At 43.8% G+C, this 16,826-nt stretch overlaps 1 protein-coding gene across 3 annotated transcripts in view; it reads right to left on the bottom strand.

The window, feature by feature from the left end:
- dennd2b (DENN domain containing 2B) overlaps positions 1 to 16,826 on the bottom strand; it is a 42,274-nt gene that overhangs the window by 10,139 nt on the left and 15,309 nt on the right. For 2 of the 3 annotated variants that reach the window (XM_030376771.1, XM_030376770.1), the window contains exons 4-14: positions 15,553 to 15,698; positions 10,853 to 10,977; positions 10,249 to 10,464; positions 9,539 to 9,635; positions 9,338 to 9,382; positions 8,522 to 8,706; positions 6,523 to 6,635; positions 5,686 to 5,755; positions 4,151 to 4,228; positions 979 to 1,119; positions 461 to 609 (exon numbers count right to left, since the gene is read on the bottom strand). In XM_030376771.1, the coding sequence (XP_030232631.1) occupies positions 461 to 609; positions 979 to 1,119; positions 4,151 to 4,228; positions 5,686 to 5,755; positions 6,523 to 6,635; positions 8,522 to 8,706; positions 9,338 to 9,382; positions 9,539 to 9,635; positions 10,249 to 10,464; positions 10,853 to 10,977; positions 15,553 to 15,698 (1,365 nt within the window). The remainder of the gene's footprint in view (positions 1 to 460; positions 610 to 978; positions 1,120 to 4,150; positions 4,229 to 5,685; positions 5,756 to 6,522; positions 6,636 to 8,521; positions 8,707 to 9,337; positions 9,383 to 9,538; positions 9,636 to 10,248; positions 10,465 to 10,852; positions 10,978 to 15,552; positions 15,699 to 16,826) is intronic. The other variant, XM_030376772.1, reaches the window with a different exon arrangement.

The raw sequence follows: 16,826 nt of genomic DNA, 5'->3' as shown, positions 1-16,826 counted from the left end.
CCTGTCTAACTGATAGGGTGTAACTCAGGGTGCGATTTTAAAGGAAAAACAAACCCCCTGACGCTGCCTTTAGAGAATGCTTTCAGGTTGGTTCCCTTTTGGGGCAGGGCTGCCAGCTCCCCTGTCAACACCCTTTACCTCCCGTTCAATATGAAGAGCACAGTTGTGTTGCATCAACACTTAATCAGAAGGTAATTAGTTAATCGTTTATTAATTAATCAGGTTGAAACTTTATCAGCCAATCAGAGGTTATGCGTGCAATGCGTTTATCTTAGAGAATCATCTCATGCAACCAGAGGTGTTGGGATTTGGCTCGCCTTCAGTCATGAACACATTTCAAGTCACATTCCATAAATACGACTTGTAAACGATCACTCATGGAATAAAGCACTTGTACATTCAAACTTTCAAACCTGTATGTGATGGCAGGATGGTCTAATGAGCGTTTCGGTGCAATTACCTGAGTTTGTCCGCCACAAAGATGACCCTGCGCTCCAGCAACAGAGAGGCAAATACTCGTATGACTTGTCGTACGCTGAGGCAGCTGAACAGACTGTCAAAGTCCACATGTTCCAGTCTGGAATCCATAGGCCTCCTGAGCTCAATGACCTGGTGTGGGAAATGAGAGCAACGCAGCCAACATTGTCCAAATTAGATGATGTTAGGAGTCCCTCAACTCTTGACGTTTATATCCAACTACAATGCAACCATGCAGAGAATGTATCCCAAATAAAAGGTTTCAAATATTACATTTTCTATATCTATGTCCATCCTTTGATTTTTTATCGCCAACCGTTCATCCGATCGACTTCACACATGGTGATCAATTTCTGAGGACCGGAACAAGTTGTTTGGACGAGTGTTATAGAAGCCCGATTGACGACAGCAACAGCATTAACGACATATGATATAATACATTCATATATTCCTCATGGAACTATAGAATGATGTATAGTTGATCGACTTGAATTGCCTGACCTCATTCCCTGCTCCTGGCAGGAAGGTTTTCACTCTGATGGTCTTTCCTGGAGCTGGGAAGGGTGACTCCATGAGGCTCCTCATGAAGGGGTAGACCAGGGCTGCTGAGACCCCCCTCCGTCTCTCCACCTCGTCCAGGATCTTAGTGCAAGGAGTAGCATGACCAGAGTTAAAGTCAGCACACACACACACACACACACACACACACACACACACACACACACACACACACACACACACACACACACACACACACACACACACACACACACACACAGAAGCACACACTCACATAGCACTGCTTGACCAATCGAGGAGTAGTCTTTCACAAAAGTGCTTTTCACTTCTTCTGGGGAAAACACTCCATAATCCACCCTTCAAGGGTTTATATTTAAACTAGTGAGTAGCCAGCAAATGGGAACTCGGTCACAGATGTGTAAGTACTTCTCGAAGTCATGCTGGTTAGGTTATGGACCATGACCATGACATAGCGTTCCAATGTTATACATCAGTGAAGAGGAACCTAGTGTGTCATTATGACCATTGGCAGTTGTCAGGAACTGTTTTCACATTATAAAACTAAAGGAATGAAAGAAAATAAAAGAGGAATACGTTTTTGTCAGGGAAAGATACGTGTTGGGAATATTAATCGAAGCGGAATGGGACTTTTTTACAGATGAGTGCTCTATTTCAATTTCACATGACCTAATTTTGTCCCATACAGGCACGCACAAGCCCACTTACGCGTACACGCACACACATGCAAAAGCAAAAACACACATCAACCTTTGAAAATCCTTTTCTCTTAAATAGACGTTAACTCTCTCGTTAACTCAAATTATAAGTGTATTCTTTGTCCTATTTCTCATCCAAGAAAAACATTTCTAGCACCAAAACAATGTTGGTGCTAGAATAAGCACGTACTTGTATGCATGTTATTTAACATGTACTTGGACCATAAATTAATCAGAATATTGGACATTTACAAAAAGTGTTCAAGGTGGACATTTCGGAAACATTTCCTTTAAATAATGAGGTGTCTGTGGGCCTTCAAACCCTTGGCTAACAATTCCACAGACGGGTTTGTTGATCCCATCATGCCGAGTAGCAGAGGGTCCTGAGGAACACGTTACTGTTTCAACATCGTGGTTGTTGTACTGGTTAATTGGTTGGTTTGATGAGATACCAAAAGGCATGCAGCATGATCTCATAGCCAACGTTGAGGAGTCACAAAGCCACTGTAAAACACAGCAGTCCCCTGTTCCTCTGTCTCCCGGCATGACACCATCAGGACTACATTTAAGTATTTCTAAATTGGTAAAAGAGAAGTGTACTGTGTTTAGAAAGCCAGGTAACGGGTCGAGTCAACAAGCAGATATATGACAAGATTGGAACGTGTAAAGCTTTCAAATAGGACATATGCTGGTTTGGATTTGCACTTTAGGAACTATTTATTACTCAGGACTTTATCTCCCGGGATGATATGGTTACATTCGGAGCAGCTGTAGAGGGACTGGGGGAAGATACAATGTAAAATAAACATGTCTACAGTACATCTGGCCATGGCGACACTTGTAGAAGTAATCAGTAGGGGGACAAAGTCTATCCCTTGAGGGACACCATGATTATTTGCATCCTGTACTTAAGGACATCTGATCAACACTCAATTTGCGGAACCCACTGCATTCATGACTAAAGCCATTGTCTGTGTAATGTAGATTTATAGACACATTTACGTATAGAGAAATACAACGTTTTCAAGGTTTAATTTTTCAGTTTGTGTTTAATAGGGTGGTATTTGGAGGTAAATATAAAAATGGAAAATGTGTTAAATATTTAAGTTATTAACTTTTCTACGCTACTCGAAACTGAAAGGTTAAATATTCCTTGTTAAATATTTGTGCTTCACGCAGACAACGTGACCTTTGACCCGGAATGTGGAAATAAACATTATTATATTAATGATAAAAGGATACAATTTGGAATTATTGTGGAAGCGATTGAGCGTCTGTTAAATGCCCTAAAATTTAAATGTAAAATACAGACCCCCCAGGTGTGTACAGGTGTGTGTGTCTGGTGTCCATACCTGCCTCATGTGTCGGCCAAACAGCAGCTCATAAATACAGGCCTATAAATCTGTCAACATCATCACCCTCCTTAAACCAACCCCTAATTCTCAAAGCCATGTATTTTAGATGGATTCAAATAACATTGAATGGGATCCTCATGAATGTGTAGGTTCATCCATTCCTGGCCTACATCTCTTCCCATTAAAAAAATTCAAATATGCGCAATTAACAACATCTTTTCAAGTAGCGAGGACAAATGAATAACTTATACTTGATTCACTTATTGGATACGATTTTCAGATTACCATCATGGGTCATGATAACACAATATTGAAACATTAAAACTAACTATAGAGGTTTCAGAATGATGCGATAAACTCAACTCTGAGTAAAGTTTAGGCTTTTGTTTTAGAAAGTAGGCCTAGAATTGATTCATACTGAAAAAAAAAAATCGGTTAAGTTCGGAAGTAAATATAAAATGGAAGACTTCTATTTTTTATCGTCAACAATATAAATGTTCTGTATGAAATGTAAGCCTCTTTCACATTGACGTAAAGTAACATTTGTTTGTCATACCAGTTTTCCCTTCTCTCAACACCAACACTGGCTAATCCTTGTTTGAAAAATGTGTCAATATGTTAAACAGATTAAGCATAAATGAGATAAGGCTGTAAAAGATGAAGAACAAAATGTTCCGTTTGTTTTACCACCAACGTGCAGCATTTAGAAAAACAAAAAAAAGATTGGATATGGGACCGAAGGTTGGAATGAGGTTTAGGGGGTATGCTTGGTTTCCGGATCTCACATATCACAGGCAGTATTTTCCGGAGAAAGACTTCAAAAAGGAGTTTACCATTAATGGGGAATCAAGGATGAAACGGTTGAGCAGGCTTCCAGCAAGAGGTCTGCTGCTGAGTCATACAATCCCTCACCGCCGCTACTTCATAACACTTAAGATCGTTCAAGGTGTGTGTGTGTGTGTGTGTGTGTGTGTGTGTGTGTGTGTGTGTGTGTGTGTGTGTGTGTGTGTGTGTGTGTGTGTGTGTGTGTGTGTGTGTGTGTGTGTGTGTGTGTCTGTGTGAAAAAGACAAAGCTGGGATCACCTTGGAGAACAAGTCAAAACAGCCGAGCCGGCTGATGACGCAGTAGACTTCTGGGAGGCGAGGTCCTTTCCCACTTGGCTGGAAGAGACGGCAACAAATTATCACGACACGTTCGAAAAAACAGCCTCAGGTCTGACAAAGCCATGTTTGTTGTGTTGTGCCACTCACACAACAACCCACCGGCTGACATGAACTTACACAAGATCACACGCAGACAAAGTAAGACTATATTTTGTGTGCTTAGATACACAAACAGCAACAGCTAAATGTGGAACATTCAGACCGAAATACAAACGGGATCTTAGGAAAAATCTTGAGGCATAATGAGGTGAAAGCCAAGGATGGGTTGGCTGTAACAGGAGAGGTCTCTCTAACATACGAGACTTTTGATGTGCGTGCCAGCTCAATAAAACACAGGTGCACTATCTGTTGCTATGTTGACATGCCATATCCTCCTCAGTGTACAGGGCATTTAAGCCACCCTTTAATCCACACATGCACAAAACGCACACACACAAACGCACACATATACACAAATAAGACACACACACACACACACACCCAACATTCAAATAAAACACAAACATACATTCATATTCACTATTATACCAACACAAAGGAACAAAACGCATAAGTCACCCCAACAATTGCCATATTAGGTATGCACTCTTCACTTCTAGTTTCTCTTCTACTACTTATTTTTCCTAACGGATGATTAAATCAACTTTGCTTCACAAAGTTGATTCAAGGTCTCAGGAATGCTGGGGTATTGCCAGCCCCCGGGATAGGCACCAGGGAGGGGGCGGCGCTATTGGAGGAGAAAATCAACCTCATTGTGGCCAAGCTCATCAAGGGCTCCTTGTATCACTCAAGTGGCCAGTGCAGACACAGGAACACCAGAGTAAGCAGGGACCATAGCTTACCTCCTTCCTTTATTGTCTCCTCAATGCAAACATTTCTGACTCACTGAAGTACGTTCAAACACACACAGCCTTTAAACAAGTACTCGTTCGCCCTCTGAGAACAGGCACCGTGGAACCGTAAACACACGGACGTGGACCAAAACGGCGAGTGAAAATCTCCACCGCATCCAGTACACAAGGTTCCACCAAACCAAAGCGTTGCTGACCACAAGCCAAATGCCAGCCTTTGACATAAAACTTCAAAGAGGTGCCATGCCTCATTATAGGGGGAAACAGTCCACAATGGCCAAGCTGCAGACCGTTCAAGGTTCCTCTCCTATCTCTCCTGAGAAACTCTCATTAAAACTCAACACGTCCATTTGAACCACAGCGTCTTGTAATGAAAGGGGCCGCAACTGGAGAGGCCTACTTCATCACGCCTCGCAATTATAAATCCTGGTGGTTATTTTTGATACGCTTCCAGCCGCCACACGGGCTACACAACGCGTCCGGCCATCGCCCTTTCTCTCGCACAGGAAATAGCGCATTGCTTGTCCGGATCAAAGAGCTGTCAGGAGTGAGCGTGAGTCAGGCCGGGTCGTGTGGGGGGGGTGGGGGGTGGGGGGGTCTCACCAGTAGGCGCCTGCAGTAGCCGAACCTCCGGCTGCCATCCGCTCCGGTCAGCATGAAGGAGAAGGTCTCGCTGGGATGGGAGAACACAGAGGAGGACGGTGAACACACGCTCCGTCTCTCACACGCACGCACACACACGAGACGTGTATCTTAAACACTTATGCACTTATGCCCCCCCCTACCCTTTGGGCATGATGTGGGGGGGGGGGGGGGGGAAGAATACGCTTAAGAGAATGAAATAAAGAGATAATAACAATAAAATTGATTAAGGGGCAATCACCTGTGCCACCCGGCTCCTGAATACTGGCGAGGTGTTTGAGGCGGTCAAAGGAGCCAGGTTTGTGTGTGCTTCCATTCTGTTCTGACTCGTGGTGCGCTGAGATAACACATCCGCGCCACATTAAGGGAGGCCATCGCAATATCTTAGCTGTTGAGCTAACGGGCTGTAATATTAACTAAAGATGTTATTTCAGTCGATTGGGTTAGAAATAGCCATCCGTCAGCTGAAATGCGCCGTGAGAAATCCATCTCCCCTGTCAATCACATGTGCACGGATGCAACACTTCTCAATGGCTGAGAAACGTAAAGGGAGGGAGGGGTCAGAAAGGGAGGGGATGTTCTTTTGGGGGCTTGTTGAGTTACAAAACATTGCTCTCCCTGTTTTTCGCAATCTCTCTTTACAACTCTCGAATCCTACCTGCACACCTTTAGGATGTATGACACGATTGCTATGTGTATAGGACGGCTGACTCATGGGAGGTGCATAGTGAGGTGTGTTTTGCGACCAGCGGTGGTAGACGTGTGATTACAGTGACTCAGCTGGGGGCCGCTCCCTACCTGCTGTAGTCAGACACGGGGCTCCAGTCCCTGGCGTCTGGGAAGCAGAACTGGGGGATGGCTTTTAGCCTCTGCTCCGCCTCCCTCATCTGCTTGGTGGCCCTCTCTAGCTGCTAGAGAGAGAGAGGGAGAGGGAGAGGGAGAGAGAGAGAGAGAGAGAGAGAGAGAGAGAGAGAGAGAGAGAGAGAGAGAGAGAGAGAGAGAGAGAGAGAGAGAAAAAGAGAGAAAAAGAGAGAAGAGAGAGAAGAGAGAGAAGAGAGAGAGAGAGAGAGAGAGAGAGAGAGAGAGAGAGAGAGAGAGAGAGAGAGAGAGAGAGAGAGAGAGAGAGAGAAGAGAGAGAGGGAGGAGGGACAAAGGGACGGAAAGGCAGAGAAACAGAGAGGAGAGAGAGAGAGAGAGAGAGAGAGAGAGAGAGAGAGAGAGAGAGAGAGAGAGAGAGAGAGACAGAGAGAGAGAGAGAGAGACAGAGAGAGAGAGAGAGAGAGAGAGAGAGAGAGAGAGAGAGAGAGAGAGAGAGAGAGAGAGAGAGAGAGAGAGAGAGAGAGAGAGAGAGAGAGGGGGAGGCAGGGGACAGAGGGACAGAAAAATAGGAAAACAGAATGATGTCCATGATTTTTTTAGTTAATATAATTTGTGTTTGAAATGTAAATAATTATACTTGAAGAAAATACTTTTGTTTTGAGAATAGAGACATAGAGGAGTGAGAGCGAGCGACGGGGGAGCAGATGTTTCAATGAGCTTATTCTTATTGAAATGTCTGCAAAAGAAAACCTTCATCCCAATAGACCTATAGAGCATGGCAAATGAGTATGGCTTCCCCCAACAATTCTCTCATAAAGGGCTTCCACCCCCCCCCCCCACACACACACACACACACACACACACACACACACACACACACACACACACACACACACACACACACACACACACACACACACACACACACACACACACACACATTCTCTTCTCCCAGGCAACCCCATCAACCCCACATATTCGGTCCCCTCCCTTCCTCCACCTTGACGTCATCGAACTGTGTTTTGTCTCTGGTCACAACATACCTATGGCTCCCAAGGGACAATACTGCTTAACTCACCCTTAAATAGCGTTTAAAAAGGATATCTATAAATAACCAACCCCACGTACGCCATTAAAAACCAGTTGCCTTAGTGTAGCCAATGTTTACAATAGGCTCCCAAGACCTTTTCCGACCCAAGACCCAGATAAAACAATCCATGTTGCTCCTGGCCAGCATCCTCCGCGGCTAGAGTACATTAGGATAGCATATTTGTTTTGTATGAAAATATTGTAGGAACATATTTTTGTAGATCTTTGTATATTTGTTCATTCATAATTAAAAAAATGTTGTCCAAAATGAATGTGTTGAAATGTGTGACAGTGCCTGGGCGGGCGTACACTTTAGACATTGCTCCTATTTTGATCACCCTAATTGACTAGCTTGTAACACTATCATTACCATTCGGTTCCCCTTTCCAGGGGAACCGAATGGTAATGATGATGTGACAAACTATTGGGAATAAATTGGTAAGGACAACCAATACCAGGTAAGGCATGGTAAGGCAGGTTAAACCAGGCATCAGTCGTCATATGGTTATTCTGTTTATACGGCCACTACGATAAACGAGTGCCGGTCATTCGAAGAAGTCACAGCCGTACATAATCCGACCATAATGTTTGACAACTCTATCCTTTTTAAGATCGCCGTTGAGGCACTTTTGTCTGTTTCGTTTTCTCTCTCCGTTGCTTTGATCTGTCTAAGATGAAAGACTGTCTCATGACTCTCCTCATTGGTCCAAAGTGCCCTAAACGCCAAACTTGCTTGTGTCTGTATTTGCCTGTATTTCCAATTGTATGACACATTTGGTGCATGCGCAGAATGAACTACAAAAACCGGGTTTCCTGTCTGCATGTTAAATGCCAGAGTATGACAGAGGTATTGTATTCTCCAGTGTTGTGGGGGTTGTCCTGTATTTACCTTGGGGAACTGATAGGTTACTTCTGGGGAGAATGAGTTCTTGGTGGGCTTCTTCTTCAGTGAAACCACCACAAAGTACTCAAAAAGCTCCCTCTCCTGCCACTCGATGAGCTGCAGCTCCAAAGTGCGGTAGCTAGGTGCCCTGCGAAGGATGGACTGCAGTTTCAGCAGTCTCTGGGTGTGGGCTGGAGAAACAAGGGATACAATGGTAAAGCACGCATGGCACACGTTAAGACAACAGGCAGGTCTTCCCTTTACTCTATGGAGTCAAAGCTTTGGATTTGCATTGGTTGATTGCCAGATAAATAATGGATTGGAAGTTGGTTATTTGATTGGTAATGATTAAGAAAAACAAAAACACCTCCATGCATGTAAATATATTTCGTTTATATTTTCGCTTTCAGATAATTAGAATTGAATAGTCAGACAAAGCAAGCCAACTGCTTGAGCTGTGGTAATGCAAGGCAGTTATAAATAGACCCGATGATCAATCAGTTGATCCAAAAGAAAATAACCACCAATGAAAATCCTTCTTATTAGCAACTCTTTTAGTATTTCCTTTTCGTAGCGTTCATATACAAGCACAATCTGCCTTTTGAAATTCATCAGGATAGAGAAACCTTTTCGTAGTGTCAAGCGCTTATCCAGTTGCAACACAAATACATTTTTTTGGAGGACTGTTTTGAGAGGGGAAAACAACCCAGCACTTTAAAAGGATCTGGATGTTCCAAAGGCATGAATCATTGCGGTCCATTTGTAATATGTAACACCTCACCGCTAGAAGTTTGAGTTCACATGCCTGCCTTGACCTCTTACCTTTGAACCTGTCATCCGAGTCACTCTCGCTCTCACTGTTGTCATCTACGAGCAGAACGGAGACAGGGAGATGTCCATGGTTTAAGAGACATTCTGTGTTTATGCCAGAAGAAGTACGTAGCTAGAATTCCTTGTGGGAGACTTGAAAACAAATATTTACTCATCTTACCAGAAGACAGAGGGATACCCAAACGTCCTTACCTCGCAGAGATGCAGTCTCCATATTGGACATGGACAGCTTTTTCAGACGCTTCTTCCCCCGTTTAGTGCAGTAAATGGAGTTGATTCTCTGTACAAGCTGCCAAGATTACATTAAAACAAACAACGGCTTAAAGACTACCAAGAAGCTTTCCTATATAGAAACACCTTTAGGCCTATACAGCACATTTAATAATGAAATGAATGTCATCACTCTAGTGGCGCTCTTAGTGCTTTCGCTGGGCCTTCATATAGGCCCCCTATCCAATAGGCCCCTATCTGTTAGTAAACATTCCCAATATTTTGTGGGAGACGACAGCAAACACCGGCTATTAAGGTTTATATTTCGGTATAAAGTAACCTTCGTCTCATACTTGAGACAAAGTGTTTATTAAACAATAACTTAACAACATTACTGTTACATTATCTATGGGATTTTGTCTGGTCATACTATAACTCTCTTAGCTCACTCGCTGAAAGAGTCACAAGATCAATCACCTGTTCCTCAGAGTACATGACAAACCCCGAAGTGACCTATCCATACCTACAATGTACGATACTTTATTTCTTGCACTCAACAACACAGCAAGACGGCATAATTTGGATAGTTGGTGTAGTCTCCAATTTGTATTTGCCTCCCGTTGCTGCCTTGTTTGGCCTCCAGCTCAGGCTGTGACTGTGACGTGGACTGAATGAGGGTCCGTAGCCTGTACCTTGGGGATCCTCAGGTGGCGATGGGAGACCAGGGAGTCGCTGGCGTTGGAGTAGCCATCCTCCAGCAGGACACTGGTCGAGGGAGACACCCCCAGCTGGGGCAGGAGCAGCATCTCATCGTGGCTGTGGCGCTTGGACAGCTGGGTCGACCGGTGGCTCTTCCTGTCACCGGGACCGGAGAGACGCAGAGACTGGCTGCTGGGTTTTAATGGCAACTAATGAGAGAGACAACAAGACGCAGATGTCTCTATGGAGGCCATGTGTTGTGCATCTCACGTTTCAGGAATGCTGTTACAGTGACATTCCATCCCATTATTAGCTTCAAAACATTTACTGTGGCATTCTGAAATAATTTCTAAATTTGTGCTTTCTGGGATGGATGCTTTCTTTTTCTCTCTCTTTCTTCTGAGGGCCGAGGCTCTTGGTCCGAGACCTTACCGGGACTAAACACATCAAACAGCTTCCTGTGGTGGAACGGATGCCAACTCTTTGCAGTGAGACAAGTTTATCTTTAAGAGCTTCTAGTCTCGGCGCTACAAGCAATTTAAGAGTGTTCATTTCACCATAAAAAAAAGAAACCTATGTACTCCCAGCTGGCTGTACCTGAGGTGGAGAGTTCAGCTTTCTCTCCATGGAGCTCCAGGATCGGTCGCTCTCTGGAAACAGACACGACTTCCGAACCAGACTCTTGCGCTTCAGGTCCACGTCCTCGTATGGGTTCTCCTTTTCTGTGGAGACGATCAGTAGGCAGGAAATTCTGTTTTATCGGCTAGGATTTGAGTGATTACCACTTCCACAAGCATGTATGGGATGGGCGCGAGAGGCAAGGCAAACGGAGGCCGTGAAGGCTGTCCAGAGGGCAGGAAGGCGACAAATCACACACATGGAGAGGTTCTAAAGTCCCCTGCAGCTGTCTGGAGTCGCCTGATTGGAGCCGCCTCCGTCCAGAACAACAACTGTTGGCCCTGGTCTCCATGGGTCTGAAACCCCTGGAAGTACTGGACTCCTGGTGAATCAGCGTGCAGGCATGCACACAGTCTGCTCTGCTCAATGGACTGCACAGATGCCTGCAGTCCTCGGAGACCCTGGTTCTCAAACTGGGAAGCCTAACATCCTCAGACTGCAGACAGCGGGAGTCTTTGTTTTGGTTTAAACCTGCTCTGTTTAATTGTTGCTACTGCAGCCCTTTCCATTGTTCTGATTTGAATTGTCTTCACAGACCGAATTGATTTGAAGAGAAATCAAATCCATGGATCAAAGTCCTGGTCGGGCGGGTTTCATTCTCTCTCATAGTTTGAGTTTCAACAAAAGAGTTGGCAGAAGTGATGATAAGGCAGCTTTAACAGAAAGAAATCCATGAAAACAATACAACAACAGCCATCTAATATGGATCCAATCAATCCAACCTAGACAGTATCCGTCAACTTTCCAACAGCAACTCTGGTAAAGTAGCCAGAAAGGCTTAATTTTAGTGTGTGCTTTGATTTTGAATCTGCGGTGGTGGAGAGGCTTGAATAAGCCATAGGCCTTAGCCATGAGCCATAGCACCCCTTCTCCCAGGCTCCTCACCTAGGCATCATACCAGCAATAGTAATACTTTATTTACAAGCCCCCCCAAGGGAGGAATTTAACACAGGAATCTAACACAGGAATTGAAATATGCAGATGAATGTAGCATTAAAGATTTTGTTCCATACTGAAAAGATAGAGGAAAACAGATCTGGGAAGAGCCTGCTATATCACAGACCAACTCACTGGCTGATGTCACACTTGGACGCAAGCCAACTTCAATAAAAAGGAATCTTGTGTAACACCACAGCCCATGTTCATTCAGACATGTGCACTGAGAATAGCTTTTTTGGCACAGTCCAAAAAAGGTTGTGAGAAAGTCAAGGAACTGCAGTGAAGGATAAAAACAGAGCCAGATGGCACCGAGACGCATAGAGGGAGTGAACACTCAAACAGAAAGAAAAGTCGTTTTATCATAAGAAAGCATGAGAACAGCATATTCTTTGCAGGGCTTTGCTCCACCATGTTTCGACAGAAAAATAAGGAGCGGTGGGAAGGATAAAAAAAGAATTGAACAACTCACCTACTGGCACAATGCTATGTTTCGTGAACAGTTTTGGGTTAATTTAACGTTTGAGGTAAAACCTCTGTCCACAAGACTATAACAGAGTGTTTGGTCGTGTCAAAAGTAATGAGATTCCTAGGTGATTGCTGCCGTGTGATTTGAAGCTGATAGATGTACAGAATGAGAGGGTCGAGTCTTGTTGAACCCTCATGCCTTAACACAACGCCATTCAACCCCAAGCTGTGCTGTAATGAAAGCCTGCTGGGCATAATGGTAGGGCTCTGTGGCTGCTGGTCTACCGGAGGGTACTCATCAACTGCTCTGATTGCAAACATCCAAATCTTTCTCTCACTTAGGAAACACACACACACACACAAATTCACACACACACACACACACACACACACACACACACACACACACACACACACACACACACACACACACACACACACACACACACACACACACACACACACAGAGACACACACACACACACACACACACACACACACACACACACACACTATTCAAAGGGAGTGGACAAAGCTCTGCAACACGCTGATTGTACCTCTGTGTTTAACCAATGGATAGTCTGGGCCGATCCAGACAAGGAAACAAGCGGGGCGTACAATGGCTGTATCAGGTTTCCCAATGGAATGACCAGGGGCGGCGCTGGCTACAGTGGCACCGCTCAGCTCGCTCATGTGGTCAAAGAGAAATGTGAACTGGGCAAAAAAGAGAAAAGGTGGTGGTGGTGGTGGGGGAGGAGGGGCTAGATTTTTCGTGTAAACATTTGTCGGCACCACAAAACACAGAGTGCCTCCATCCTGAGAAGTGACTGCTTTTAACCACACTCGACTGAAATCTGTGTGGGGGTATGCCCAGTATTTTAGGATTCTGAATACTTTCACAGCAAAGAATAACAAACCCGCTGGTCCATATTTTCCAGTGTTTGCTATAAACCCTGTCTTCGAGTTGCAGTTCTTATTGTGATATATGTCATTCGGGTGTCGTTGATTTTTTAAGCAACATCACATTACTACATGTGTACCCGCTGGGTTTGACTCATTTCAAATGTCCCCCTGAACCTTAACCCTGATACCTGCTGTATTGCCCTAAGAGCCGCAGAACCAAGAGGATTGATATCGGAAAGAAAAAGAATACCTTATGGAAATATAGTTTGACTGTAGCAAAAAAATCAGGACTGGTTTGTTCTCTATTAAAAGCCCCTGACAACAATTAATACTAATCATAGGACTCAACACTTCATCCGTTTCAAAACTCCCAGACCTATGCTGAATAATCAATGCTATCTTCATTCAACCAGGTATCCATAAACCAGCATTTCCTGTCTGTTAGACTTGTTATTGAAAAGAATAGTCTAATAAAATATCTCATGGAATGTGCCATACCACCAGGGCCCCCGTTATGACTTAATTCTTAAGAACTCTTAAGAGTCTCTAGAACTGATCATTATTTGCAATAGATCCCATACTCACAACTGCCCAAGTGGCTGGACAAAGGAGGTTTTATTGACATGTCCCAGTGTCAACCCTGTCAGTCTTTGTAGCTTAGACCACCTCTCATAACAAAATACATTTCCAAGTTCAACCCAGTTAGGTCAATATGCATTGAAAGGAATTGGATCGGAGCCAACCGAAAAAACAACAACTGGCTCCTCCTCATGAATCCTGAAAACATAATTCCAATTTGAATGTTATTGTATTACTGTCTCATCAGTTGGGGGATTGATTTATGATTGCTGGCTTAGACACTGCTCGAACTGACACTCATTTCATACACACAAGAAAACTGGCACTTTTACTGTGCGCCATGCCTCGGGTCATTTGTTGGTGGAAAGGAATTTGACTCCTAAACATGTCCAGCACTTCATACATTCTCTCCTGCCTCTTCGCGTGCTGAGAACTTGGAGCATGTATATAGTATATGCCCACTAGGATGCACATCCTGTCCGTAAAAGGTTGTCCTCAGTGTTGAAAATGCTGATTGCTCAACAATATAACAATAGCTCAATGTTCGTCAAATGTCTTTTTTTTACAACAGAACGAACATTTCAGCTGATCTTCTTTTCGATTGATCTTCCAAACCATGAACATGACAAAATGCAGCAATCAGCTATGCTGTGCTACTGATGATGTGGTATGAAAGGGGTGGTTGTGTTTTCAGTTCCTACAGGGTGGTGTTGATAGAGGATGCTGGACTGTACTGTAGAAAGTTCTTGTCAACCAAGGAATCTTTTGGGGAATATCAACCGGGCCCCTCAAATCCTGATTGGTGGAAGCAAAGCCACATGCTCCCGTCCAGCCTGGTTTTCCACGGCTCTCATGCCTAGGCTGAAGTCCAAATAACAGGAAAACCACGACTTCATGGAGAGCTTTTTTCTGTACACCCACACATTTAGATATGGGGAGTTGCCTATCCAATGACAATGCCTGTATCAACATCACCAAAAGATGCTGTCTGCGTATTGGTTGAGCACCCAGTTTGTTTTTGTAGAGTGGACTCTCCTCCATGAACAAGGTTGTACTGAGAGAGCATATAGTATCTGTTAGTATTAAGTATTTCATGAGAACTACCGGAGTGAAAACGGATCAAATCCTTTTCAAAACATTTGTTTCATTCTCTTCACATTGGAGTATTGCAATTTCTACGACCCCTTTTTATGTTCCCTGATTACTGCACATCTCGGGTATCGTTCTAAGCACACAATGTTTTCTTTGTGGTTTTTCCATTGGATAAACCAAACATGCGCTGTCCCCTCACCTGACATAATATGTTTTGAAAGGACCATGCTTCTCTCCACTCTGAGCTTATTCTCGAAGGCAGCATTCTGAAGCCAACTAGTTATGTGTGCATCATCCACTCCCCAGATGAATTGTACATGAACGAAACAAATGATATCAATGCAAATAATTATTATAAAGGGTAGGCAGTACAAAGCAGCTGCCAGCGCAGTCCTGGAGCACCCTAACTACTACCCCTGATAAACAAAACCTAGAGATCATCCTAACATCTTTGCGATCTAACATTAAACCAAGATAAATGAATACATATGAAAATAGCTCCTACTGTCTCTTACGCTCATTTGGATGGATTAATATCTCCCCCACCATAACTTATCCCTGTGTCTTAAACACAGCGAGAGTAAGTATCAAGGCAAAGGAAGGTGTGCTGGGTTCAAGAATGATGAGATGTGTTTGCTTACCTACGATATCCTCATAGGCATTCTCCTCTAAAGTGCTTTTGGAACATAGGCGACTGCGCGTCTCTGTGGTTCCAGTGCCGTTCTCTGTGGGTACGGCTGGGAACGAGGAGGGCAGGCTGGCAGCATCCTCCGACTCACACAACTCCCTGCAAATAAACAACCACAGAGAGTCAGGACAGAACAGGACCAAGAGAGGAGTACAAACAACGAGCTTGCTCCTTGTTGTTTTTTAGACGAGCAGTGCATAATATCCCTGAATGTCTGCCTCACGCACTACGTCGTTCTCGTGGATAAGAGCCATTAGTTCCTGCACGAAGATGCTCGTTAATCGCTCACCTGCAGTCCCAATCTCAAAGCCACTAATTACATTCAAGGAGTTTACTCTACTAAAAGTCGCTTCATCCAATTTCCAAGTAAATCAATCACAAAACCAGTCGCCCTGATCCTGAACCAATAAGTTACTCATGTAGGCCATAGGTTATATTTCTTGTTCCCTGTTGCATTCAATGGCATGTGTCTGGGCACGGACTAGGAGGAAAGCATATGAGTGAAAGGAACTTGGCTATATTTGGACCATTGTCGCCCGCTCGGCTTTCAAGTAAGGTTTAGAATAGGAGGTTTCACACAAAAGCTATGGCTAGAGAATTTCCTCCACATCATACATCAGCCCCTTTACTCCATCAACTAGAGACAATACAAGAGACTGGGTCTATTTGTTTAACGCAATAGCAGGGATAAACAAAGTAGAATCACAGCTTTGGTCAATTATGTTTTTAAAGGATTTGATTTTACTAGCTTCCCTCTAAGTCTACAAAGTCAGCATAGAGTGTCTTTGAAATCTATATTTACCCTTGTTAAAAAATGTGGATAGAATTTATGTTTCCTTTTATTCTTTACCTTCATGGAAATTAAATAAAATTCTAGAGGCAGGTGTATACAGCGTGCTTAATCTTATCGATGACCAACCAGATTACCCAGAGTCATAATACCATATATGGGCAGTTTCCTTGAAATGTAACAACCATAAAATGTATACAATTCTAAGTCGATGGTGTTGAAGTATGCAAATAACAAATACGGCAGAGAAAACCATCACAATACTTGTTTCCTAACAACTAAGTGAGGACAAGTTTGAAATATTTCCAACTGCACCAAAAAATAAAAGGATCAGCCAACTCCACTGTGTTCCAGTGGAGTTACACAAGAAGGCAGGTTTCCCGTTGCATTGCGTCGCTAAATGACTCAATATCGCGTGTTCTTTTCATTTAGCTCGG

The sequence above is a fragment of the Gadus morhua genome, chromosome 14, assembly GCF_902167405.1.
Source record: "Gadus morhua chromosome 14, gadMor3.0, whole genome shotgun sequence".
Taxonomy (NCBI): Eukaryota; Metazoa; Chordata; class Actinopteri; order Gadiformes; family Gadidae; genus Gadus; species Gadus morhua.
Note: the sequence above shows the minus strand (reverse complement) of the source record. Positions and strands in the feature narration are given on the sequence as shown.